General features: G+C 47.8%; 1 protein-coding gene across 3 annotated transcripts in view; it reads left to right on the top strand.

Moving 5' to 3' along the window:
• The window catches only part of ADGRB1 (adhesion G protein-coupled receptor B1), a 385,515-nt gene that overhangs the window by 277,323 nt on the left and 82,220 nt on the right, over positions 1–25,972 (top strand). For all 3 annotated transcript variants that reach the window (XM_073329982.2, XM_073329980.2, XM_078851413.1), the window contains exon 18: positions 6,863–7,001. In XM_073329982.2, the coding sequence (XP_073186083.1) occupies positions 6,863–7,001 (139 nt within the window). The remainder of the gene's footprint in view (positions 1–6,862; positions 7,002–25,972) is intronic.

Here is a 25,972-nt window from a genome sequence, read left to right as displayed (position 1 = left end):
TTGAAGACAGAATGCTCTGTAGAGGAGCAGGGTCATTACTGCTGGGGGAATTGGCCATTTTTTCGTATAATTCCCAAATGTTCTTTTAACAGCATGACTGTTCTCCCCAAGCCATGTCAAAGATGTGCCGAAGGATTAAAACCAGAGTAACGGAGGTGAGGGAAAGGATAAGAGAAGGAGAGACATTGTGCTGAGAAGCTTAAAGCCAAGGGGTTGAACTAGCATCCTGTAGGAAGAATCCTGTACTTTGAGAGGACTGAGATGCTTAATCAGTGATCTTTGATAATAGAGGGCTACATCCTTAGCAGGTGTAAATCAACATAATTCCACTTACTTCAGTGGACTATACCTATGTACAGCAGCTGAACGCCTGACCCAGGATATCCCACACCGCCCCTTCGGTAATGTATAGTGGCTTTTAATATATAATAATATAATGGCTTTGATCCAATGCACATTGAACTCAATGGGATTCTCTCCACTGATTTTCAGTGGACATTGGATCACGTCCTGTAAAAGCAAAGCATGGTTATTATAAAATGTGTCCTTTCCTGCATCCCACTATGTGCTTTAGATGTATGAGTTGTTTCCCCATGTCTAGAAATGGGGATGGGAACTGTCCTGGAGTGCAGGAGTGTTTGGATCTGATGTTTCAGTTTGACCCAATAGAGATGTACAGCCCAGATCCATACCCACTTTAATGTGAAGCTTGGAGGTAACTGGAGCTGGGATTTGGGGCCAGGTCTATCACTAACACAAATGTATCCATTCAGTTGTTAAGAGCAAACAGAATAAAGCCCAAACCAGTAATATATATATATGGGTTTTTAAATGGCCAATTTCATAAAGCTCAGAATAATGATGAACCAAAGCAGTTGGGAGAAAAAATTTAAACAGAAAAATGTGAATGATAATTGGGAATTTTGAAAGAACATTTTACTAGATGCCACAATCGAGAACAAAGGCTGCATTGGTTAAAAAAACAACCTGGTTTAGAGGCAAAGTGAAAGCAGTTTTAAGTGGAAGTTGATAGAAATAAATATAAATCAGAAGCTAGGAATTGTAGAAAATTGATAAGGGAAGCAAAAGGACACAAGAGAACTCTATGGCCAGAAAAATTATCGACAATAAGAAGGAGTTTTATAAGTATCTTAAGAACAAAAGCATCCTAGCAATGGTATTGATCCTTTACTAGAAGGAAATGACAGAATTATCAATAATAATACAGAAAGTCAGAAATGTTCAATAAATATTTCTATTCTGTATTTGGCACTTTTTGACCACTACTGGAATATTGTGTCCAGTTCTGGTGTCCACAATTCAAAAAGGATGTTAATAAATTGGAGAGGGTTCAGAGAAGAGCCATGAGAATCCTTAAAGGATTGGAAAACTTGCCTTTATAGTGAAAGACTGAAAGAGCTCAATCTGTTTAGCTTAACAAAGAAGTTAGGGGGTGACTTGATCACAGTTTATAAGTACCTACACGAGGAACAGCAATTTGATAATAGAGGGTTCTTCTAGCAGAAAGAGGTATAAGAAGATCCAATGGCTAGAACCTGAAGATAGTCAAATTCAGACTAGAACTAAGGTGCAACTTCTTTTTAACAGAGAGGGTAATCAACTATTTGAATAACTTACCAAGGGTTATGGGGATTCTCCAGCACTGACCATTTTAAATCAAGATAAGATGTTTTTCTACAAGATCTGCTCTAGTGCAAACAGAAATTAATTCAGGGCAGTTCTTTGATCTGTGTTATGCAGAAGATCAGACTAGATGATCTGCAGAAAAGGACCCAAGGAATACAGTAGATGAGAAGCTGGATATGAGTCAACAATGTGCCCTTGTTGCCAAGAAGGCTAATGGCATATTGGGCTGTATTAGTAGGATCATTGCCAGCAGATCGAGGGAAGTGATTATTCCCCTCTATTCGGCACTGGTGAGGCCACATCTGGAGTATTACATCCAGTTTTAGGCCTCCCACTACAGAAATGATGTTGACAAATTGGAAAGAGTCCAGCGGAGGGCAACAAAAATTATCAGGGCGCAGGGGCACATGACTTACGAGGAGAGGCTGAGGGAACTGGGCTTATTTAGTCTGCAGAAGAGAAGAGTGAGGGGGAATTTGATAGCAGTCTTCAACTACCTGAAGAGGGGTTCCAAAGAGGATGGAGCTCGGCTGTTCTCAGTGGTGGCAAATGACCGAAGAAGGAGCATTGGTCTCAAGTTGCAGAGGAGGAGGTCTGGGTTCGATATTAGGAAACACTATTTCACTAGGAGGGTGGTGAAGCACTGGAATAGGTTTCCTAGGGCGGTGGTGGAATCTCCATCCTTAGAGGTTTTTAAGGCCCGACTTGACAAAGCCCTGGCTGGGATGATTTAGTTGGTCCTTCTTTGAGCAGGGGGTTGGACTAGATGACCGCCTGGGGTCTCTTCTAACCCCAATCTTCTGATTCTATGAGTGGTCCCTTTTGGTTTTATAATCTATTACTCTGTGTACACCAACATCATGTACACTCCCTCTCTGTCTGTCAGTGGCCATTTGGGAATGGACTGAACTCTTAATTCCACATTACTACAAAGTGCCCGGTGACTGCTATACTCAGCACTGTAATATATATCTTCTTTTAACCAGACGACAATGAACTTTGGCTGTTTGCCTGACCCTTGAGTCCTTATTTGCATTATGAAATGTGACTGTTATTGTCCTCCATACTGTGGCATCGCTTCCTCATCACTGCTCTTCCTGCATTCCAGTCTCCTGTGCTTTCTTATGTCTCCATCATGCTGTCTCCACCTGCTGCGCTTGATCTGGCTGGAGGAAGCCATTTTATTCCGCTTCTTCAAGGGAATTTTGGTTTGCAGGCATTACAGAGGAAGGTGCAGTTCTTAGCATCCCCCAAGCTGCCCTTTGGATTCAGTAGCAGAAGGGGCTATTTGAGCTCCTTGTTTCTGCTTTGTTCTGTTCATACTCAGACCTTTGCATTTCAGTTTCAACTCAGTTACCCTTTTCTCAGCTCTCGCTCTGAAACCAAGGCCCAGATTTTGCCTGCCCACAGATCAGGCAGAAGGATGCTGTGGAAGGAGGTTCCACTGTGTGACACGGGGAGAGAGTCGCTGTGTTGTAGGAGCGGTGCAGGCCTCTTGAGCTATGGACAGCCTGAATCCTGCAAGGAGCTCCCACAGACCAAGGGGCATCTGCCAAAGGCAAGGGCATCTGTGCAGAAGCTCAGTCCGTCTGTTGTACGCCCTGGGCTCCATAGCACCATGGCTCCATCTGGAATGTACTGCCCGTGGCTCACTGCTGGCGCTCTTCACTAGCTCTCTCCTCAGAGGATGGCTGATTGTGCAAAGAGAGCATTCCATAGCTGGAGTGTGGGCATTCATTCTCACAACTATTTCGCTGTGAGACTGCTGCTTCGCCCTTCCCTTTGCTCTGATAGAGCCCCGAGAGTTTGCACATAGACTCATCCCAGCCAGCCTCCAACTATTCCCCCTGTTTTTACCCCTTTCACGAAAGCAGCAGGAGGGGGTGATCTGGCCCTCACAGTGGGTGCGTTAGAACTGTGGAACTTTGTGACGCTTTGCAGGGAGTTTCCCCATTTACCTAAAAAAAAAAAAAACCCATTAAAAAGCTACATGATTCCTTAACTCAAGGTCTCTCTTTTCCCATCTCCTGAGCTTGGTTTCAGACCCGGTCAGGCAACGCTTGAATGTTTATTGAGATGACAGATGGTTAACTCTCAGCGCATACAGTTTGGTCTCGTTAATCCCAGCTTTTGGTAGCCGTGCTTTCTGGGGAATGTCGGCTTGACGTTTGAGTCATGCTTAGGCGATGGCTGCCATCTTGGCTGACATGCCGGCGAACGAACCAGGGATCTCTAAAAAACAAGAGCTGTTGCAACTTGAGCTGAAGAGCCAGATTTTGTAACTGGGACTGTAACCACTCCTGCCCTCTGTGGGTTGGCACAGAGGGGGACCTGGAACACACACTGACCACTGGGTAACCCTTTCACACGTGTTAACCAACAGGATTGAACATTCTAGCTCTGATGCCACACAAAGATTTGGCGCAGGGCACAGATGTGGTGTTTAACCCAAGGCTGCAGTGAAGTGACCAGCAGCACACATTTATGTCTTCGCCATGCTAGAGCGCACAAGGGTGTTAATGAACGTGGGGGATAATTCTCAGTTTCCCCTCCCAGCCTTTGCCTGTCTTGTCCATTTAGGTCATAAGCAGTTCAGGTCAGGAACTGTCTCTTGCAACGTGTTTGTACAGTGCGGAGCACAGTGCGGTGCTGATCTCGGTTGAGGCTTCTCCTTGCTAAGAGGAACAATAATTCAACATGCTTTCAGTTGCCAGGCAGAGCTAGACTGTATTTAAGATATTTCTGGGGTGTGTGACTAGGGCTATGTCTACACAGCAAAGAAAACCCCGGGGCAGGCCTGGACCAGTGGCCTTAGACTCGCAGGGTTCAGGCTGTTTCATTGCTGTGTTGGCTAAGGCTTCTGAATTGGGGCTGGACCCTGAGCTCTGGGACCCTCCCACCTTGCAGTGTCCTGGAGCCCAGGCTGCAGCCTGAGCCCAGATATCTACACAGCAAATGAAAAAGCCCCACAAGCCCGAGTCCGGTGGCTCATGTCTAGTGGCTGTGAAGACATACCCCTAGAGTAACTTGGTGGGGGTTGAGCAAAGGAAGGATTCGACTGTATTCCACGGAGAAGGTTCGGACAGTGAGATGTGGTAAAAAGAACAGGAGGACTAGTGGCACCTCAGAGACTAACAAATTTATTTGAGCATCAGCAGAATTTGTTAGTCTCTAAGGTGCCACAAGTCCTCCTGTTCTTTTTGCGGATACAGACTAACACGGCTGCTACTCTGACACCCGAGATGTGGTAGGCTGTGGAACACTTGTCCAAAGGAGCAGTCCCAGGGAGGGTGGAGGGGGGGTCTCATGTTCCGGGCTACCTTGCAGTGCCACCGAGCACAGGGAACTTCTTCCCTCTAATCCCCGCCGGGACAGATTTTCTTGACCCAGGTTACTTTTACCGATGCCCAAGATGCACTTTATCATGCCCAAGAGCCTCTGCCCTCTCTCCCAGCTTCTTTCCCCTTCTCCAACATCTGGTCGCTTTCCTCCCACCCCCATCCCTGAGCAGCAGCAGGCTCCTTCAGCCAGCCCCAAGCCAAAGGAGATTAGCCTCAGCCGCTTGCCGTGGAGGATTGACTTTTTTTTTAAAAAACCTTCCAGTGTGCCTGTCCCTCTGTGCATCATGCACGGATGCCCCAGAGTGTTTCTCCATCTTCAGGTCCTCTTGTGCTCTCTCTTCCCCAGCCGCCCTGCACCTGTGTCAGCTCACAGGGTCCGGATCCCTGGGTCCCACTCCCTGTTTCCTGTGTCCTTTGCAGGATAGGTGAGATTTGTGCCTCAGTAGTCCTCTCTGATCACCCCTCCCGGAGTCCTGCTGCTCCCAAATCTGGGGAGGTTGGGGTGGGGTCTGGGATGGACTGCACAGCCTGTCTTGGCAGTGGGGGGAACAGATGGGCTTGAGAACAGAAGGGTATCAGGACAGGAGCTACTCCATGGCTTTCCATAGGGATAGGGAGGGGAAGGGAAGGAGGGGGGAGTCGTGTGCTGGAACGGAGGACGGGGGGTGGGGTGGGGTTGTGCGAGTTGAGAAAGTGAGGGGAGCTTTGTGTGCTGGGATGGGGGAGGGGAGCTGTGTGTGCTGTGTTGAGGGAGGATAGTTGTGTGTGCCGGGATAATTAAGGGAGCTGTGTGTTGGGATGAGGGTGATGCTGGGGAGGGGAGCTGTGTCCTGGGATGCGGGAGATGCTGGGGAGGGGAGCTGTGTCCTGGGATGGGGGAGATGCTGGGGGAGAGGAGCTGTGTCCTGGGATGAGGGTGATGCTGGGGGAGGGGAGCTGTGTCCTGGGATGGGGGAGATGCTGGGGAGGGGAGTTGTGTGCTGGGATGGGGGAGATATTGGGGGAGGGGAGCTGTGTCCTGAGGTGGGGGAGATGCTGGGGAGGGGAGCTTTGTCCTGGGATGGGGGAGATGCTGGGGGAGGGGAGCTGTGTCCTGGGATGGGGGAGATGCTGGGGATGGGAGCTGTGTGCTGGGATGGGGGAGATGCTGGGGAGGGGAGCTGTGTCCTGAGGTGGGGGTGATGCTGGGGGAGGGGAGCTGTGTGCTGGGATGGGGGTGTTGCTGGTGAGGGGAGCTGTGTGCTGGGATGGGAGAGAGGCTGGGGAGGGGAGCTGTGTCCTGACGTGGGGGAGATGCTGGGGGAGGGGAGCTGTGTCCTGGGATGGGGGAGATGCTGGGGAGGGGAGCTGTGTCCTGGGATGGGGGTGTTGCTGGGGGAGGTGAGCTGTGTGCTGGGATGTGGGAGAGGAGCTGTGTCCTGAGGTGGGGGAGATGCTGGGGAGGGGAGCTGTGTGTCCTGGGATGGGGGAGATGCTGTGGGAGGGGAGCTGTGTCCTGGGATGGGGGTGTTGCTGGGGAAGGGGAGCAGTGTGCTGGCATGTGGGAAGGGAGCTGTGTCCTGATGTGGGGCTGTTGCTGGGGGAGGGGAGCTGTGTCCTGATGTGGGGGTAATTCTGGGGGCGGGGAGCCCTGTGTGCTGGGATGGAGAGAGCAGCTGTGTGCCTGGATGGGAGTCCAGCTTGTGGGGGGTGGCGATGCTCCCAGCATGTGGGGAGGAGGAGGGGGTCAGTGCTCTGGCTGTATCTTTTGTATTTTGTTCGTGATGGTTTTTCTTTTTGCTGCCTCCTCTCACTCTGTCTCTCCCTCTCTCTCTCTCCCTCTCTGCTGTCTCTCTCTCTCCCTCTCTGCACTTTGCCACCCCCTCCCTTAACAGATCCTCCTCCTCCTCCTCCCAGCTTGGTGCCTGGTCCTGGCGCGGCTGCCGAACAGTCCCAGTCGATTCCTTCCGAACTAAATGCCTCTGTGAGAGACTCTCTACCTTCGCCATCTTAGCCCAGCTCAGCTCAGACATGGTAAGTCCTGCCAATAACATACAATGAAGAAAGAACGAAAGAATGCCAAGAAAGAAAGGGGGGGGGGGGGGAATCCCAATCCAGAATGGCATAGCATCCAGCGTGTGACATTTAAATGACAATCAATCGCCAATACCAGCCTGGGTGTTGGGAGGCGGAGGGACCAGGATGCTGCTGGAGGGGTGTGTGTGTGGGTGTGTGGGTGTGAGTGTGTAGAGAGAGACAAGGTGGGGGAGGTAATATCTTTTATTGGACCAACTTCTGTTGGCGAGAGAGACGAGCTTTTGAACATGTGTGCGTGCAGACATTGCAATATAGAAAGACAAGAACACGGCAAAGCGGCTCAGATGTGCCGTTGACAGGCTGTGACCTAAAAACAAACCCAACCGAGGAAGCCTGCTGCATTGAAGTGCCACCGATTCCTTAAGTCAGGATGTTTGGGGGCAGCAAGGCGTTGGGAGACAGGGAGCAGATCCCAACCCTTGTCTCCCCAAATTGCCCTGCTGCCACCCTCCCTCCGTCCCCCTTAGGGTGACCAGATGTCCCTATTTTATAGGGACAGTCCTGATATTCAGGGCAGTGTCTTATGTAGCCACCCACTGTCCTCATTTATCACACTTGCTGTCTGGTCACTCTATTCCCCCTTCCTCAACTGCAGTGTGAGCTGGAGCCTGCCTGGTGGAATACATTTGGGTTGCTGTGGCTGCCGCAGTGATTGTATTGTCAGTTTCAGGGGCCTCCCCCCCCCCCGACCCCCTCCCCCTCCGCCCTGCTCTCTTCCTGCACTGTGGATTTGAATATGAATGTTGGTGGAACCAGGGAGGGGACTCACCCAGGCTGGCATCTGCACCGTTGTCAGTGCCCGCACTTAATCTTTGCACGTGTTATATTTTGCAGCCCCACTGTTCTCCACCCCTTCCTTCTCCCCTTTCAACCTTGGTGCGATCATCCCTGACTGGTAGACCTTGAAAGGGTTTGGACTGCTTTGCTGACTCGGTTGTTGTTTGAAGGGGGTGGGGAGTAGGGGTTGGGGCTGGATATGTGTGTGTGTGTGTGTGTGTGTGAAGTTTCTGCTTCTTTATTTAAAGGGAAGCAAACGCTGGGTCTCAATGAGAGTGTTTGAAAAAGTAGAGCCGATCCCAGCTCCGGAGCGGAGTCCTGCCTGGTCTCCGGGAATGCGGAGAGCATGCAAAGTCGGTGCTGGGGCGTTGCTCCCGGGGGTTCCTAGAGTCATCCCAATGTCTTTAGTTGGGGTTTATAAAAAAAATATCATTGCAGCCATTTCTGCGCAGATCCCAGGCGCACATCGATTCACAAATGAACACCGTCCCTCATGTGACATTTCCATCTGCTTGGGCACTAGGAGTTACTAGGCCCTTCCAATTATTTACTAATTACACCTCGCTCAGTAAATGCCGGTTTAATTTAGAAGAAGGGAGGGGAAAGGAAGAAGGGGTGGGGGAAGCACATTTTCCAAGTTGAAGGTTTGGTTTATTATTAGAAACACTAATGTATTTGGTCCACTAGTTACCATGGAAACAACATCTGCACTGAAGTGGCTTCAAAGACACAGTGTTGGCTGTGTTTGCTTAGGCCCAGGCCGGTCCAGCTGCTAACCCACTTTGAAATGGCTTCACCAGGGCGGTGCCTGACTGGTATAGTAGTCCCTGCTGTCCCTTTTGATTGTGCCCGAAAGCAGTGATTTAAAGGAATTGTAGCTCCAACTTGGGAGGGGAGGGTAATCAGATATCCTGGCAAGGCCTGTAAATGGCCAGAAGGAAATGGTGACATTGGCACAAGTACCACCCTCGCTCCCCACCCTTTGCTGCATGGGCAGTGACTGCCCTGCTTCCAGCCATGTAGACTTGATCGGTGTGAGATACTGGCTCTGTGAAGGCGACCTGCTAGGCCAATGTTTTATATGAGTCGTTCCCAACTTCCCTGGGGTGGCTGGGCTAGTGCGCCAGCCGGTGCCCATCACCTGCCACTCGGTGGAGTGTGTGTAACCCGCTGTTCAGTGTGTGTTACGCCACCTTCCTCCCTGTGCCTGATCTGCAGAGGATACAAGTCTGCTACGGCTGCCCACTAGGGAGCTTAGTCTTTTAGCTCGAGCACTAGAGGCTCAAAATCCCAGCTTGGGAAGGCCCAGGTTCAAAGTTTAGTGATGACCAGGATGGTGGTTGGTGTACATACCGTTCCTTGCAACGGGGCCTAAAGTGATGTCACACTTTACTCCTGCCATGACCCATGCCCAAGCCCCGCTGGGGGCAGGAAGCAGGGATGCACCAGGGCCCAGTATGGAGACTCACTGAGTGGCAGGCCCCAGCCCCCACCGATACTGGGGCCTGGGCTGGTGATGAAGACCCGCTGCGGATTTCCTTCTGAAGGTGGAGTGGGAAAGGAGTAGTGAGCCTGAGTGAAAGGGAGGTGACTATAAGCGAGACTAAGGTCACGTCTTGTTCTGATTTAACTAAATTGGTAGAAAAACCGATGCAGCCCCTGAAGGTGGAGGCAGTTCTGCTGGTTTCAGAGTGTTATAGTGAAAGCTGTGAGGCACTGGTATAAACACTTTATGCCAGTATAACTCCATTCACACTAGACTCTAAATCTGAAGCTTGTAGCAAAGGTGACTCTGTTAAGCTTAAAACAGTAGCCACCAGAGCTGAACCCACAGGGGTGTAATACCACATGACAAAATTCATTTAAATAAAATAAAAGGCTACAGGATTTCGTTACAATGGTGGAGATCAGACCCAAGGCATGTCTGTGTTTGCATTGTATTAACTCGGTGTGTTTCATTTCTGCTGGCCCTTCGGGCAAGGACCTTTAGGCCCAAAGTAACCACCATGCTCTCCCCATCACTCAGAGTTAGCGTTATGTCTGTGTCCATGGCCATGCCACACCGGGCTGCTCTCTCAGACATGCTCACTGTGTAGGGGAGACCCTGCTCTAGTGCTTTCATGGGAGACCTAAAGGAACAGGGGATTGACTGTTCTCTCAGGTGTCACTGAAGCAAAGCCCAGAGATAGTGCTAGGTGATGCTATGGAGCTGAAGATGCTTGTCTTTCAGAAACTTGTCAAACCCAGCTCATCCTCAGGCCTGCCTTACTGTGCGGGCCTAATCCCATTTTGGGTAACCCTATTTGACTGCTCTTTGCCTCATTTTCCCCCTCTGTGAAATGTGGATGATATGATTCATTTGTGGTTGGTAAGCACTCTGAGTACGACAATCCTTTATAAGGAGCTAAGTGCTATTTCCCCTGTAGCATGAGGAAGCTACATCTTTTAAGCTGACAGCCTCCCTGCACTAGCTACTGATGCACCAAGAAAGTTTTGGACTTTGAATTCAGTTCAGACTAGTCCCCACAAATTCAGCAGTTTATGCAAACCTCCTGAATTTGCAAATCTGGGGTCTGACCCTGTGATTCTAAGGAGAGGGGGCTCTGAGCCGCTCAGGATTTCTGTAATTAAGTCTTTGGGCTGGAAATATCATGAGATTTCCTGGAACTTTCTGGTAAGAGATCCTGTTTCTGGGATTGCATTGCCCCTGCTGCTGGAGCCAGAACCTGGATATGGAGAAGCAAAAATAAGACAAGGAAAGGGGCAGCTGGCTGAACTTTTTCTTGTCTCAGAAGGGTTTTGTGTTGTGGTTCAGCTTGGTGTTGGTGTGAGTTTTAAATGAGGTTTCTGCAGTTTCTTATCAAGGCTGGTTTGCCCATCCCTGCTCCACAACAGCAGCAGCCGCAGTGTCCAATCCAGCCTGCCTTTCCCCTGAGTAAGGGGCAGTCATGCACTGTTGCAGGCTGGGTTTCTGAGTTACAATCTGTCTGTGGTTTCCTCTTCCTTGGTGGGGCATGTATCCTGCACCAAGTCTGTTCCTAGCACTCTGGCATGGCCATGCTAGCCAGCATGTGGTAGGGGTGGAATCTGAGTCCCCCTCCTCCCCAATTGTAGAAGTGGGGGAACGTAGCTTAATGGTAGCTCCTGTCCCGATAATCTGGGTAGCAGCAACGAGGGGGCACCTTAATGGATCAACATTGTATTTCCCTTCCATCCCTTAATAGGGGACTGAATTCTAATACTATGGGGTCTTTCTGTATTGGACCTCCAGATCTAATCTAAGTGGTATGGGGAAGCTTCTTGGGCTTATTTCTCTATTACATGTTAATTTTGTAGATGTTTAGATCACGTCCGCAGGATTAGCCCTTCTGCGCAGTCCTCTCAGTACTTTGAGGACCTGGCTGGAAGGAGCATAGGGTTATTTTGTGGTCTCAGCCTTTGTGGAATGTGCTTGCCTATTGTTTCAGCTGTTCTTTTATTTACCTGGAAGCAGGCAATCTGAAATGTATTTATCTTTTTTAATGGCCAACTTTCTCTTAGATACTTTTGAAATAGAAACTGGATTGAAACTGGTTTTCAACAGAGCTTTATAGGCCGCTGCTATCCCTAAAGCACTGCAGAGAGGAATAAGTTACAGTGGCTTCTGATGGAGCTATGCCAATAGATACACAGCAGCTGAAGGTCTGGGTCTCTGAGAGCCAAAGGACTGGAGCTGCACAAACCTGAGATGTGGGATTAATTACAGACTTGAGTCTTGGCAGACTTTTGGAAGTTTTGTGAGTTGTTCTGTGACACTGGGCTGAATTTGGGTCCAATTGAGGGTGAATCTGGGATGACCCTGAGCTGAGTTTGGCACGAGTCTGGCTTGAATTTGCAGAGAAGCTGGGTTGAGTTTGGGGAGAAAGTCGGATAAGCATGAGCTGAGTTTGGAGAGAACCTAGACTGAATTCCAGGTGCCAGGGATGGATGTTGTTGTTGTGCCCAGAGGCAGTAATCAGGATTTGGCACCCCGTTGTGAATGGTGCTATACATGCCTTTAATTAACGAACAGTCCCTGACACAGAGTGCTTACAGTCTAAGTGTATGATGAGAAACAACAGGTGGGTACAAGCAGACAAAGGAAGCACAATGTAGCAGTGAAAGGGTAATGAACAGTGTAATAAACAGTTATCCCAGCTCCATAACTGCTGGGGGGAGGGGGCTGTGTATCCTAGTGGATAGTGCATGAGACAGGGATACAAGAGATCTGGTTCTTTTCCTTGCTCTGCTCCTGACCTGGGGCAAGTCATTTCCCCTCTCTGCGCCTCAGTTTACTTTGAGATCTATGAAGAAAAGCACTATACAAGCTAGGGGTTATTGTTTGTAGTCTGGTGGATGGCTTGATAGTTGTTTCTGGCTTTGACTCAAAACCTGGCATTTTGGGTTCACTTAAATCCTACACTCACAATGTGAGACTTGGGGGGTGGGAGGGAGTGTGAACTACAGCACAGCATCTCCCCTGCCCTGCCGCTGAGCCATCCCCTGTGAGTCCCTCGCGGTGCTGTCAGTGACTCCTCTGCAGGCAGATGCTGTGTCACCCCGTCGCTCTTCATCTGACGGGATCTATGGGGCAAGAATTTGACCCAGTGCATGGAGCTTTGTGGAATTCATCGCTTCAGCATGAGCAATACTGAGCCAAATTCACTCTCCAGTGTAAGCGGGGATGACCCCATTGAAGCCAGCGGCCTGATGTCCACTCACACCCAGGGTTGGATGGGCCGGTTGTCTACCACCTGTTTCATGCAGTGTTTCTGGTGTAATTAAGGTGGGTTGCTGTATCTCCAGGTGTTCGGGAGGGATCACACTCCATTCCAGTTTGAATGGGGGCGGGAGGGGGCTTATCACCAGGAAGGGATGCTTGGCTAGCAAATGGGGGAGCTGCCATGTGACCAGTCATAGCTCACCACATGGGAGCCTTGTTTACTGGGGGGGAGGGGGATTCTGACCAGGACACCCCCTTCCCCCGCCTTTCCCGTTAATTCCCACCTGGAAAGCAACCATCAGAGATGGGTAGAAGGTGTGGCTCTGTTCCTGGGCGGCGGGCAGAAATGTATGGAACACTGCAGGAGGGGTGAGCAGCGTCGCTCTGAGGTGCTCCAGCCCTCCCTGGGAGCCTTCTGAAGCCCCTCCGCATGATCACTGGGGAGTTGGTACCCTGTAGGCTCGGGGGTTGTACCTCGAGCGTGGGGGAGATTGGTGCTGGGAAGTAGCCATTAGCTGGCCGTGGACGTTAGTACAGCCAGAGCAACGTTACCACTGCTCCACACCTACGGCTGCCTGGGAAGGAAGTGGGTATGGCACAGGCATGACCACCAGCCCCCTGGCTCTTAAGATAGCCATGTTACCAGTGGGTTACACAGAGCAGTGAAGGAGGCGTAGGCCCCGTGGGATTGAAATTTGCTTTTCTCTGGGATCTTTGTTCTAGGAGGCGCTGGCACAGAAACTAGCCAAACAACCTTCCTACCTATCTATCCATCCATTCATTTACAGCATCTATCTATCTATCTATCTATCTATCTATCTATCTATCTATCTATCTATCTATCTAATACAGCATCCATCTCTGTGGTATCTGAGTTCCAGGAAGAGCTTATGTCAGGGCACCCAACTAAGCTTTTTGAGTCCTCTTTCCTGAGTTCTCTTTCCCCCTCCATAATGGTATGTGTTGGCCCTGAATGAGAAGTATTTGGGCCAGGAGAATAAATCATTCCCCCCCCTGCCCCCCCGGCAAATATCTGCTCACTTAAAACAAAATGAATTAGCTTCAGCCGTGCTTGTGCCCTTTAATACTTTGCTTTCCGTGAATAGCCTGGTGGATGAGGTTATTGGCAGAAATGGCAAATTTTTAGCCAAATTGGGGAATATGATGGAAAGAAGATTTCAAACTTGCATATTTTAGCCCGCAAACTGATGCTAGGAGTTATGCTTATCCATTCAGCGAGCAGAAATGATACCATGTGTGTTACCTGCCCAATCAGAAGTAACCAACAGGGTTAACATTTTAAATGTGTGTTGAATACTCACGGTTAGTTACATGCGGCCAGCCTGTGAACCAGGAACAATCTGGCAAACGATGAGTAAGTTAATAAAAAGCAAAAGGAAGCTGCACAGTGTTCATTAGAGATTACTCTCCCTCTGCTAAGCCTTTTAGCAGCGTCAGCGCTGCTAGTGTAACAGGCGGTAAAGAGAAGGCCTAGAAGAGAAGAAATATTAAAGATCCAATGACTGGAAGCTGAAGATAGATTACTTCAGACGGGAAATAAAGTGAAATTTTTTTACAGAGAGGTTATTACGATTGAAACAACTGAGCAAGATTCCTGGTGGATTCTCCATCCCTAGCAATTTCTAAATCAGGTTTGGATGTTTTTTTTTTCCCTAAAATAGCTGCTGTAGTTCAAACAGCAGTTGTTTCCGGGAAGTTTCATGCCCTGCGTTACACGGGAGGTCAGGTTAGATGATCACAGCAGTCCCTTGTGACCTTGGAATTGATGAATCTACAAACCACTGAGGCTGATCCTGATCTGAGGTACACTTCCTTTACACCATTAACTGGGGTGGTGGTGGTGGTTACCCCTGCGTTAGGGAGATGAGAATCCAGACTAGGGCCTTGTGCTTTGAGTGGTATGTGAAGGTAAATGTTCCCTGGGGAAAGGGAGTGGTTGAGCAATATGACTCCCTGCTAATGTGCCAGCTGGCACATTTCTGTGTATCGTACTGACTGAGAGGACGAAGATGGGTTTGATCATATGGGCACCTCAGAGGGCTACTAGAAGAAGATGTCACCTGTGATGCACAGCGGATCAGATCTGTTCTGTGGCTGACAGTTGCAGGGCAAGTATCAGCCAATGGGGGAGGTGATGTCTCACAGGACTGGGGATGGGATACAGAGTTGTTCTAAGTGTCACTGGTTCAAATCCAGTTCAGGGCAGAAATCACCAAAAGCCATTACCAGCCACAGCTCTCCACTGAACTCATGGTCTCTGCCTGATTCCTAGTAGAGAAGAATCATCATAGTCACTGGCACTAATTAGCACCCTTTGTTGAAGGGCCACTGATGGGGCCATGGAGGCCTTGCCGGTGAAAGTCCTGCTGGGTTAGGTTGAGTGTCATTTCCAGTGTGGCTTGTGCCACCTTTGTACAAGTGAATAAAGGGAACAGGGTTGGTGCTTTGTATGAACTCAGAATTGTCCTCTCCTAAGGCACAAGGAAGCTTCCCCACCTTGCTCATCTACTCACTGAGCAGGCCTAAGGTCTGGAAGTAGGTGATGTCAACAGAAATAGTTCAATGTCCTAAAACTACTGCCACGTTGGCCTTTGGCTGGCATCCTCCTAGAGAAGCCAAGGCTTGAGTGAGTCATGGATGCTGAGCTCCCTGCAGACTGGTCCCTCGGCGAGGTCAGGGGTAACTCCCAGTGGGGTGAGTTGGGGGAAGCTTGCACTGCCCATTCTGTGGGAGAGGCCTCCCCTCCCAAGGGCTGTCAATCTGGTGTCTTTCACCAACACGACATTTAAAGAGAAAAACAAACAGCATACTATTTTGGAATTATTTGGTGGAGTGCTGTCGGCTGGCGTCCACCCAGGACGCCGCTCAGATCAGGATAAACACAATCTGGATTTCCTTTCCCTTTCCCAGTCTGCCATGGCCTCATTTTGTAGTTGGATGGCGGTTGCATGACTGCTTCCAGCAGGGCCCAATCCTGCCAGGTGCTGGGTGCTCCTGCCACAAAGTTGATGGGAGTTGAGGGTGCAACATCAGGTCTGTGGGGGCTAATATAAGCACAGGATCGGTAGGATTTGCGTTTCTTGATCATCAGTTGGACAGTGCAGAGAGGAGAAGTGGCTGGGCTGTAATGAATAGAAATGGGATCCTTTAATGAGGCTTCTGGTCTCAGATAGACCCTGTAACCCACTCCTCCTCTCTCAGAACAGATGCTTCCTACCATCACCACACAGGGTTTCCCTAAGTCCCTGCCTGGACACAGGAGTCATGGAAGGGACTGGAGACTGTACTGATGGATTGTCCTCATCGTTATCAGCTTTCCTCTGAGGGAATAGCTGAGGCCCTCCTTCCCCTTGGGAATATACACTATGTTGGAAGGGAAGGGCTGGCAGGGAGCTACTCTCCTGTCTCAGGCAAGGAGCCAAGATTCAAAAGATAGCTGAGCCCCTCACTCCTCCTCCAGGCCACCTGAGCGCCATCCACACTTTAGTGTTGTGCAAGGGTGGAGCACATAATAATAGCTCTTTGTCCTAAGTAGGGCCCTATGAAAAATCGCGGTTTCATGGACTGCTCAGAAATTGCGAGATTAGCCCAGTCCTGTGATTTTTCCAACAGCAGAAGTGGGCCTTCCCTCGTGCTGCTCTCATGCATGGTGCGGCAAATGGCAGTGTGATATCAGAGCAGCCGTTCTCGGGGGCAGGTACTCGGCAGCCGGTTATATGCGAGCCAGAGTTGCCACTTCTGTCACTTCTTGAAACACAAGCAGTCGCGGCCTCAGCGGGAAGGCAGAAGCAGGCATCCGCGGGTGTCGGTCTCACGCTCAGTGCGGCTCATGGGTGAAGTCCAACCTTTTCAGATTTGACTGCCTGAAGTTGGGCCATTCAAAAGCGGCCATTGAAAAGGCTGCCTTAAATGACTTAGCCAAGCAGGTCAGTGGAAGAGCAGCCGGGGATAGGCCTCGGGATTTCTCACCAACAATCACTTACTGTAACCTCCAGGCTGTTTAGCTGGGTAGTGAGAAAACAGGCCTATATAGGTCCAATCCTGCTCCTTTTCAAGTTGGGGGCTGTTAGGAGCAAGTTCAGGCCTTAAGAATGTAGAATTATCTTCAAAAGGAAGTAGTGGAAGCCTCATCCCTTTGGTAATTTGTGAGTGAAGTCAATAAAGCTCTGGAGAATATACCGAACGACAACGTCTCGCCTTTGCTAGGGAGAGAGACTAGGTGAGTGAATCAGTCTTTTCTTTCCTTTAATTTCTGTGGTTCTCTACTGGACTGAAAGAAGCTTTCTTGACACTGTTTATTAATAATCCACGGTGTGATCACTCGTCAGCACTGTCAGAGCAGTTTACTAAAAACAAATTGCCATGTGGTATCTGGGGAGCGAGCTCTATACAGAGTGAAGAATTAGCAACTGTTAATAAATAGTAGCACATTAAGATGTCTCTCTGGGTGATTTTTACTTGCTATAATTATGTGGAATTGCCTGTTAGACTGGCCAAATTGTATAAAAGGGGCCCTAAATTCCAAGAATACGTTTCCAATAAGCTCTCTATCAGTTTTTAAATAAGATGCTTGTTACCACATGAAGGAAACAAAAGGCTGTGCTGGTTCTTTGAATCTGTCTTGCTGAAGGGATACGAGCAGAGCTGAGGAAGGCCCTGGCCTGATGCGGGGAGGCAAGAAAGAGAGAGAGGCGGGGAAGACATGAAAAACTTAACTTACCGCTTCTCATGCGGCGATCCCAAAGCGCATCACAAAGAACGGGAAGTGCTATTATGGCCAGAAGCTTTGGAGTGGAGTGTAGGTTTGGGCCCCGCCCGGAACAAAGTGATGTTAATTAAGCCCAGGAATTGATACAGAAGGCATTGTAACATAGAGAGACCACACTGAATGGCAGTCCCTCCCCGGGGTCCTGCCTGCTCCAAAGGGGCAGCTCATTGCTCTCCACTGAATGAGCATTACACACTTTATTTATGCCTCTTGGAAGCCCCTGGTCCTTTCCCCTCTTGCAGTTATTTGGCTGGAGCAACATAAGGGGGGGGGGAAGTGGGGGAGAAAGAGCTAAAGAGAAGAAACTGTCTATGCTGGCATTGTATAAGAGGGGCAGTTTGGGGTACCTGTGCCTGAACCCTTCCCTGTGGGGGGGTGCTGCTTAGAAAACTGCAGAGTTCCCGCCCCTGGCAGCCTATGGCTCCCCGGCAATGCTGGCCCTTAAGAGTCTAACCTGACACGCCCCCTTCGCTTTGATTGTAGCCTCTGCCTGCCCTCACTGAAGTCAGTGGCAAAACTCCTGCTGAATTCAGTGACATGGGACCCACCCCTTACCCAGGTCCTGCTCCCCCCCACCCCGCGTGATCAAGCATGCGTGTCAGCATGTGCCTGGGCTTTCTCTCTGCAGCAGAGCAGGCTGAAGTGTATGTTTGGCAGCAGCAGGTCCACGATATCAGTACATGCCAGGAGTTACTCTTCCAAGAGGTGAAAGCCGAGCCTTCCCATGGGAAGCACCATCTGTGCCTGGAGTGTCACCACTGTCCCTAGCTACTGGCCCAACGAATTGTGACAGGACGACTAGGCATCAGTGCAAATTACATTGAACACTGCGGGATGCTCAGAAAAGTGACTGGGTAAGAACAGCGCCTGCTTATCCAACCGCTCTGCTCCCTGGGTGCGTGTGAGGCCCATCTGCTCTCTCTGCTGGCAAGCCTCAGTGTTCATCTCCCATTAGCTCTGCAGAGCCCTTGGAGCTGCAGCAGAATTGATGGCTAAGGTGCTGTCACAGGGCGCCTGTGCCCTGCTCTGGAAGTGGAAAGGGGCCTTAAAGTGAGTGTAAATCGCTCCAGCAGCATAACTTGGGCCATAAATTCATTGGGACTAGCTGTTCTGTGTTTGTACAGCACCTAGCGCGGTATGGTCTTGGTCCATGGCTGGGACTGCTGGGAACTACTGCAATGCACAAAATAATAATAATTAATAAAAGCAGGCTCAAAATGAGAGGAAATTATATTTGCACGCCTTTTAAAGTCATCTTTACACTGTCAGAATGGCACGAAGAGGCCTTAGCGTAAAAGAATTAGACTCAGGATCTTTATACTGGTAGACCTGAGTGAATGCTGCCAAAATCTATTTGAGGATAGTCAGCCAGATGGAAACAGCACATTCAGTTCATTGGCATTCAACTCATTTTGATCATTTTCTGCAAACATTTCTGCGCATTTTGTCTGGTTGGTTGGTTGGTTGTTTCGTTCATGCAAATGTTCACTCTTCTGAGTACTGGTGCAAATATACGTTTGTGCAAAGGTGTGCACTGGAAACATTTTTGTGGCCAAATTAGAAACTCTTTGGTGTCCCTCCTCCTCTTTGTAAAGTTTCAGTTGTTCAACCAGGGAACAGAAACAATACTATGTGACTTAGGCGACCACTTGCAAGCCATGAATGCTGACCAGTTGAAGGCATAGTAGCAAATGGTTGATGAACAATCCCTGGGGTGAAATATATTCGCTTGAGGTTTGATCAGAAGCCCATTCAGGTTAATGGAAAGATTCTTATTGATTTCAAATGAGCATTGGGTCAGACCCATAAAATATCCATGAGACCAATTTGAATTCCAAACATATTTTTTTAAAACTCAAAAGTGTGTTTGCAAATAATCTGGGAACAAAAGAAGCAGTCAAATGCCTGAGTTACATTGTTAGGGTGATTATGTCAAATAAACCGTTTGCTCAGCCCTGATCACCACTGAGGATGTGAGAGGCAGAAAGAACAACATGTGCAGCATTGAGAAATATCATCCTTTGACTTAGTTCTAAATGGAGCTATCTTGATGCAGGGGCACGAGCAGGGAAATGGAGCAAGGATAATGCTGCTGCCTTAACAGAGTCACATTTCACAGTGTCACTGGCAAAAAAGAGGAGGAAGGAAGGAAATGTGGAGAGAGAAAGTGAACGGAGAGGAGGGCTGAAGAGAGGAAAATAAGAGAGGAGGACTAGGGTAAGAAAGAAAAAAAACCCAGGATCTGGAAAGAGGGCTGTGAAATAGAGGGTAAAGGGGGCCAAAATGGGGAGGAAAGAAAGAAAACGGAGAGAAGTGGCTAGGGAGAGGAAGAAGGAAAAGAGAAAATGGGATGGTAATCAGGAAAGGCAGAAAGCAAAGAAGGAAAAAAGATGTCTAAGAAAAAAGGAAGAGCATCCATCTTCCCTGCCAGGCAGAAAGATTAGGTAGCAGGGAGAGCAAACAGCCCCAGGCAGGAGCATTCATTATTCCACCCTAGTTGATGTTGCGGATTGCAAATCCTTCCATTCCTTGTCCTTGCTCTGTGACAGAATTGCGGGAATTGGAGTTGAGACTGAGCTATTGTACCCTTTCGCTATGGCAAGAGTGTCTCCTCTCCTATGGTCCTATGGCATTGTCCCTTCTGGATTTCAGTGCGCCAAAGAGGGCTTCCACATGGCACCCAGCAGGGTGGGTGGGGATGGGACAGGACAGAATGTCTGCAGTTTTAGACAATCTCCTCCAGACCCTGGTGGCTCTCAACGTGATGGAGACCCAGTATCCCTGGACTGCACATCTGGAAGCGGCTCCTTTCCTTCCCAGTTGTAGTGCTTGCCTGATAAGTGTCCAGATGAGCATCTCCCCAGGTGCGGGCCGGCCTGTCTCTTTGATTTATCATGATAGAGTGCCTTCTTCTTTTCTTTTTTTTTTTTTTTTAATAATCCAACTCTTTTTTTCCCCTCCTCCGAGGAAATTTGCCTGGCGAGGCTGAGATCCTACAGCAGTTGATCGCTGTCTGTCGGGGGCTTTAATTAGTCAGAGGGAATAAAACAAAGGCTGTCTCTCTTGCTAAAGAGAAAAAGGGAAAGGAAAAAAAAACCCAACCTCGTAAACAGGGAAACAAAACAGAATCCTGAGCTGACTGGGACTGACCCTGTGAGACTTTCCGTTCCTAGGGATGTCACTTGGGCCCAGATCCTTGAAAGTATTGATAGATTTCTCTGGGAGTTAGGTGCATAATTTTTTTCAGGATCTGGGCCTTACTACTACCATTGAAGTCAGTGGGACTTCCAGGATCAGGCCCTTCATTCTGAACCACCTTCCCAAATTGTGCAAACATTCTTCAACCCTAAGAGCATCGGGTTAAATCTCTTCAGGGTTAGGGAATGAGTTGTATGCTATTTTCTCAGTTAGGGTCTTTCAGCTCAGTCCTCGCAGATGAGGTCCTGACCAAGGCTACCCTACCTAGCCAAGAAATTTCTTATTTGTTCTATTCCTCTTTTATGATTTTATTCCACAATGGAAGGTAAATTTGCCTTTAAAGGATTTTTTTATATTTCTCCATAATATTTATTCCTTAATATTTGACATATTCCATTACTCATTTAAATTGTATATATTTTGACCCTTTGGGGAATATTAATTGCTAAAATTTCAGATTTATCTTAATTTGTTTTGAAGTGGAATAGCTTTCCCTGATTTGGCTTATTATTATTACACATCAGAATTAAAATATGTGATAGATTCATAGATCCCAAGGCCAGAAGGGACCATTGTGACCATCTGGTCTGACCTGCTGCATAACACAGGCCATAGAACTCCCCCAGAACAATTCCTAGAGCAGGTCTTTTAGAAAAACAGCCAATCTTGATTTTAAAATTGTCGGTGATGGAGAATCTACCACCACCCTTGGTAAGTTGTTGCAATGGTTAATTATTCTTACAGTTAAAATGTTACACCTTATTTCCAGTCTGAAATTGTCTAGCTTCAACTTCCAGCCATTGGACCATGCTAGACCTCTCTCTGTTAGAGTGAAGAGCTCATTATCAAATATCTGCTCCCCATGTAGGTATTTATGGATGGTAATTCAATCACCTCTTAACCTTCTCTTTGTTAAGATAAATAGATTGAGCTCTCTGAGTCTATCACTATAAGGTGGGTTTTCTAATCCTTTAATCATTCTCATGGCTCTTCTCTGAACCCTCTCCAATTTATCAACATCTTTCTTGAGTTGTGGGCACCAGAACTGGACATAGTATTCCAGCAATGGTTGTACCAGTGCCAAATACAGAGAACATAAGAACGGCCATACTGGGTCAGATCAATGGTACATCTAGCCCAGTATCCTGTCTTCCGACAGTGGCCAATGCCAGGTGCTTCAGAGAGAATGAACAAAACAGGTAATCATCAAGTGATCCATCCTCTGTCATCCATTCCCAGCTTCTACAAACAGAGGCTAAGGATGCTTCTGAGTATGGTTTTGCATCCCTGCCCATCCTGGCTAATAGTTATTTACGGACCTATCCTCCATGAACTTACCTAGTGCTTTTTTGAACCCTGTTATAGTCTTGGCCTTCACGACATCCTCTGGCAAAGAGTTCCACAGGTTGACTGTGCATTGTGTGAAGAAATAATTCCTTTTGTTTGTTTTAAACCAGCTGCCTATTAAAATAACCTCTTCACTCCTACTCAAAAGTCCCCTGCTTATGCATACCGGGATCACATTAGCCCTTTTGGTCATAGTGTCACACTGGAAGTTCATGTTTTATCTACCATGACCCCCAAGTCTTTTTCAGAGACACTCCTTCCTAGAATAGAGTCTCCCATTTATAGCGTACCTTCTTTGTCCCAAGATGTATATATTTACAGTTAGCTGTATTAAAATGCATATTATTTGCTTGCATCAGTTTACAAGCAATCTAAATCACTCTGAATCAGTGACCTGTCCTCTTCATTTTTACCACTCCCTCAATGTTTGCATTATCTGAAAACTTTATGAGTGATGATTTATGTTTGTTTTTCCAGGTCACTGATCAAATGGGTTAACAAAAGACCATGCAAACACTGGGTAAACCTCAAACAAGACGAGCCTAAGTATAGCTATTTATAGTAATGCGTGGGTTAGAAAGAAATTTAGGTCACAAAAAATAAAACAAAAGATCACCCATTCATCCAGACCACCTTCACAACTTTAACCAATTTTTTTACGTCCCTGTCACCAAGGCCCTCTCCTTTAGCGACTTTCATTAATAATCAGGACTGTATCCCTAGGAAATATCAAAGTGACCATTCCTTGTGGGCAAGAACTGAGATTACTCAACTTGGACAGCTGTTCTTGGGTCCTGATTTGAAATCATACCAAGAACTATGTAATAATGTAAATAATGTAAAGATCCCGTATTTTCAATATTTAAGTATCAAACATTGTATTGTGAAATCCGGATACAAGATGCCTCTGTCTAGACCTTTAACCACGTTTGAGGGGTTGACCCAGGAGCAAGCTGGAATAAAAAGGTTTAATTTCAAAAATACATACAATTTTGATTGAAAAAGATGTTGATAAGAAAACAACCCAGATGAAAAGATAGAAGAGAGATTTGGATGAAGAAATTCATCTGGATGAGTGGATCTTTATGTGGGAGATCTACATCTTCAATTTGTATAACTAAGAAATAATTTTTTAATTAATTACTATCTAGATGGCATTTGACCCCAGTTAAAATCCATCATATTTTTGCTAGTAGGAGGCACTTCATTGGAGTGGTTGCAGGGAAAGGGGAACATACTTGCATGTGTGGTGTGTCCAGGAAGTAGACAGTTTGGGGAGTAAATTATTAAAAGATTTAATCTTACTACAAAATGCCAACATCCTAAAAAGCCTTTGCCTGCTTATATAATGCTTCAGTAAAATATTTCTGGTTTAAACAGAATGACAAATTACTTTCTTTTTTATTATCAGAGGGGTAGCTGTGTTAGTCTGTATCCACAAAAACAACGAGGAGTCCAGTGGCACCTTAAAGACGAACAGATTTATTTGAGCATAAGTTTTCGTGGGTAAAAAACCCACTTCACTTTCTTTTTTATTGTTATCAGCAAGACTTTGTATTGCACGTTATTGGAAAAGGGTGACTTCTCCTATGGAATTGTGATATAGGAAAATAAGGACTGTCCTAGTGATGGAAAAACTTTGACACCAAGAACGTACATAAGAGAAACACCAGAAAGAGGAGAGTTATTTAGAAATTTGCTTATCCTTTTTAGCATACTCAGAGAAGGAGGGCTCCCGCTGTCATCAAGCCAGAATTTTTAGCCAGGTTCTTTGATTATTAACCTGATTCTGAATAAGTAATAAGCAATGTACGACATAGTAAGTTAACCTTCTATTTTAACTTTGCTTTAATAAAATGTGTTTTGTTTTTTTCAAATGGGGGGAAGGGTCCTGTTGGCACGGTGTGGAAACAAGCCAACCCCTGGCACTTTTTGTAGTAGTAGATGTTCCCCACAGTGTCCTTGGCCAAAATTTCTCCTCATCCTATTCCCTTCCACCCTAGTGGTGGCTGCTTTTCTGTGGTGCTGTGCTTGGGTACAATAGCTGTAAAGTGCTTTGGGAGCCTTTGGATGAAAGAAATGAAATCATTCATCTAGTGCTACAACAGACCCCTCGGTTTATGGAACTCATTCCACAGGGGGAGACGTGGTATGAGAATGTGGGCTGGTGGCCAAAGGCTTTAGGAGGTGAAATTAGAAGAATTTTGTCATGTGGATGGGGGATTTGTCAATTTCAGGGGTAAAGTTTTGTCTTTTGTACACGGAGATTTGGTAGTGTTGGAGTGGAGTTTTGACAGAGTTTTGTTTTGGCAAAGGAGGACTTTAGGGATACAGCTGGGAGGTGTAATTTCCAGCTCTGGTAGACAAATGTGTGCTGGTTTTGACTGAAAAATATCAGTGCGATGGTAGGGGTGGCGGCTCAGGTCACCTGAGTATGTACCTAGTTAGATCAAAGCTAGTGCAGGTGCACGTGTACATCCACCCGAGCTAGAAATCATGCATTCAACTTCCGTGTAGACGTACCCCTAGGAAGGGGTTTCTTTGGTTTGAGGCCCCTATCCTCACCTGAACTGTACAACTTTGTCGTACTGCAAGCCCAAGTTTTATGGACATGGGAGAGACATGTCAAAACTGGGACTGGCTGATGGAAATCAGGACGCAGATTCAGCTCTTAGACCTAATTCCTTCTAAGCCATGCAAGGATGCAGGCCAACCTGCCAAGCTGTCACTTCCCCACAAGAGCCAGTAAGTCAAGTATGAGTTCACCTTGAGGGAATGTCCCGGTTTACAAAGGCCTGAACATGTATGAATTACCTTCAGTCTGGTTCTCTCACTCAGGAATCCAGGATCATAATCAAACACTCTCCCTCACTTAATGTAAAATACAAACATTGCATTAGTTCACTGCCAGCTCTGAGGCATATTTTGGCGGGGGGGGGGGGGGCGAGGGGGAGGATTGTTTTTAGTACAGCTTCCTAGGCTTCTCTTTTCTCCTGGCCACATGAAGATTCACTTCAATGAGACTGGTTAAATATCATGTTGCGCTTTCTGCGAATCCCTGGCCACCAATTACTCTGTTTGCGTAGCAGCCAGGGGGTGCCACTGTGACAGAGAATGTTGCAGGGGGTAGTAAGAGAGCAGGCCAGGAGGACATTTATCTAAGGTAATAATATGGTGCCTGTTACAATGGTACATGAGCTCCTCACACTCTTTAATGTGCTTATCCTCACAGCGTTTCAGGGCAGGGCTATTGTCCCTGTTTGACAGATGAGGAAGTGAGGTACAGAGAGACCAAGTTACTTGCCCAAGGACACGCAGAAAGTCTGTGGCAGACCAGTAAATTGGACACTGCTTTCACGAGGCACAAGGCAATGGCCTAACCACTGGACCACCCTTCTTCTCTGGAGGGAAGGCTTCATATTGTTATCAAAAGAAGTGCCCTTCCCAGATTTGTTTTTGTAGAGCATGGTACACAAAGCTTCGGTGCTGAAGGGTGTAAACACCCAGGGAGGGAGCGGAATTCTCCAGGATGGCCCCAGGGAGTGCAATGGTCTGAGCTAAATCCCCGCTGAAGTTAATGGGAAGATTCATTCTCATTTCGGTGGGCTTTGGATTGGGCCCTACCGGCAGCAGAAGTAATGGGATGAAACTGAGCAAAAGCCAGGTTGAATTCAGGCCAGTAAATATTTCCGGATGGTGAGATCTGTTAGACTGCAGCCTGGTCTCCCAGGGAGGAGCAGTGGAAGCCCCATCACTCAAGTCATTTCTAACTAGAAATGGCCAAGCTCTGAGCGGATACCATATTGCCACAGTTGTGGGTGATGGTGGTACTAGAATTAGGAGATTCCTGGACGACACTGAAAAGAGCTGGAGCTTGGTTTCACTTTCCAGGCCATCTCCCACTTACGTTTTCAGACGAGGCCCTTCATGCTGTCTCCCATGCTGCCCCTCACGCCTGGGAGGAGCTCCCTGTGGACATCTGCAAAGCCACCTCATTGTCCTCCTCACAACTCCCCTTTGCTGTGAGGCACAGTGAGGCTGCTGGTGTACAGAGAG

This window comes from Lepidochelys kempii, chromosome 2 (genome assembly GCF_965140285.1).
Source record: "Lepidochelys kempii isolate rLepKem1 chromosome 2, rLepKem1.hap1, whole genome shotgun sequence".
Classification (NCBI taxonomy): domain Eukaryota; kingdom Metazoa; phylum Chordata; order Testudines; family Cheloniidae; genus Lepidochelys; species Lepidochelys kempii.
Note: the sequence above shows the minus strand (reverse complement) of the source record. Positions and strands in the feature narration are given on the sequence as shown.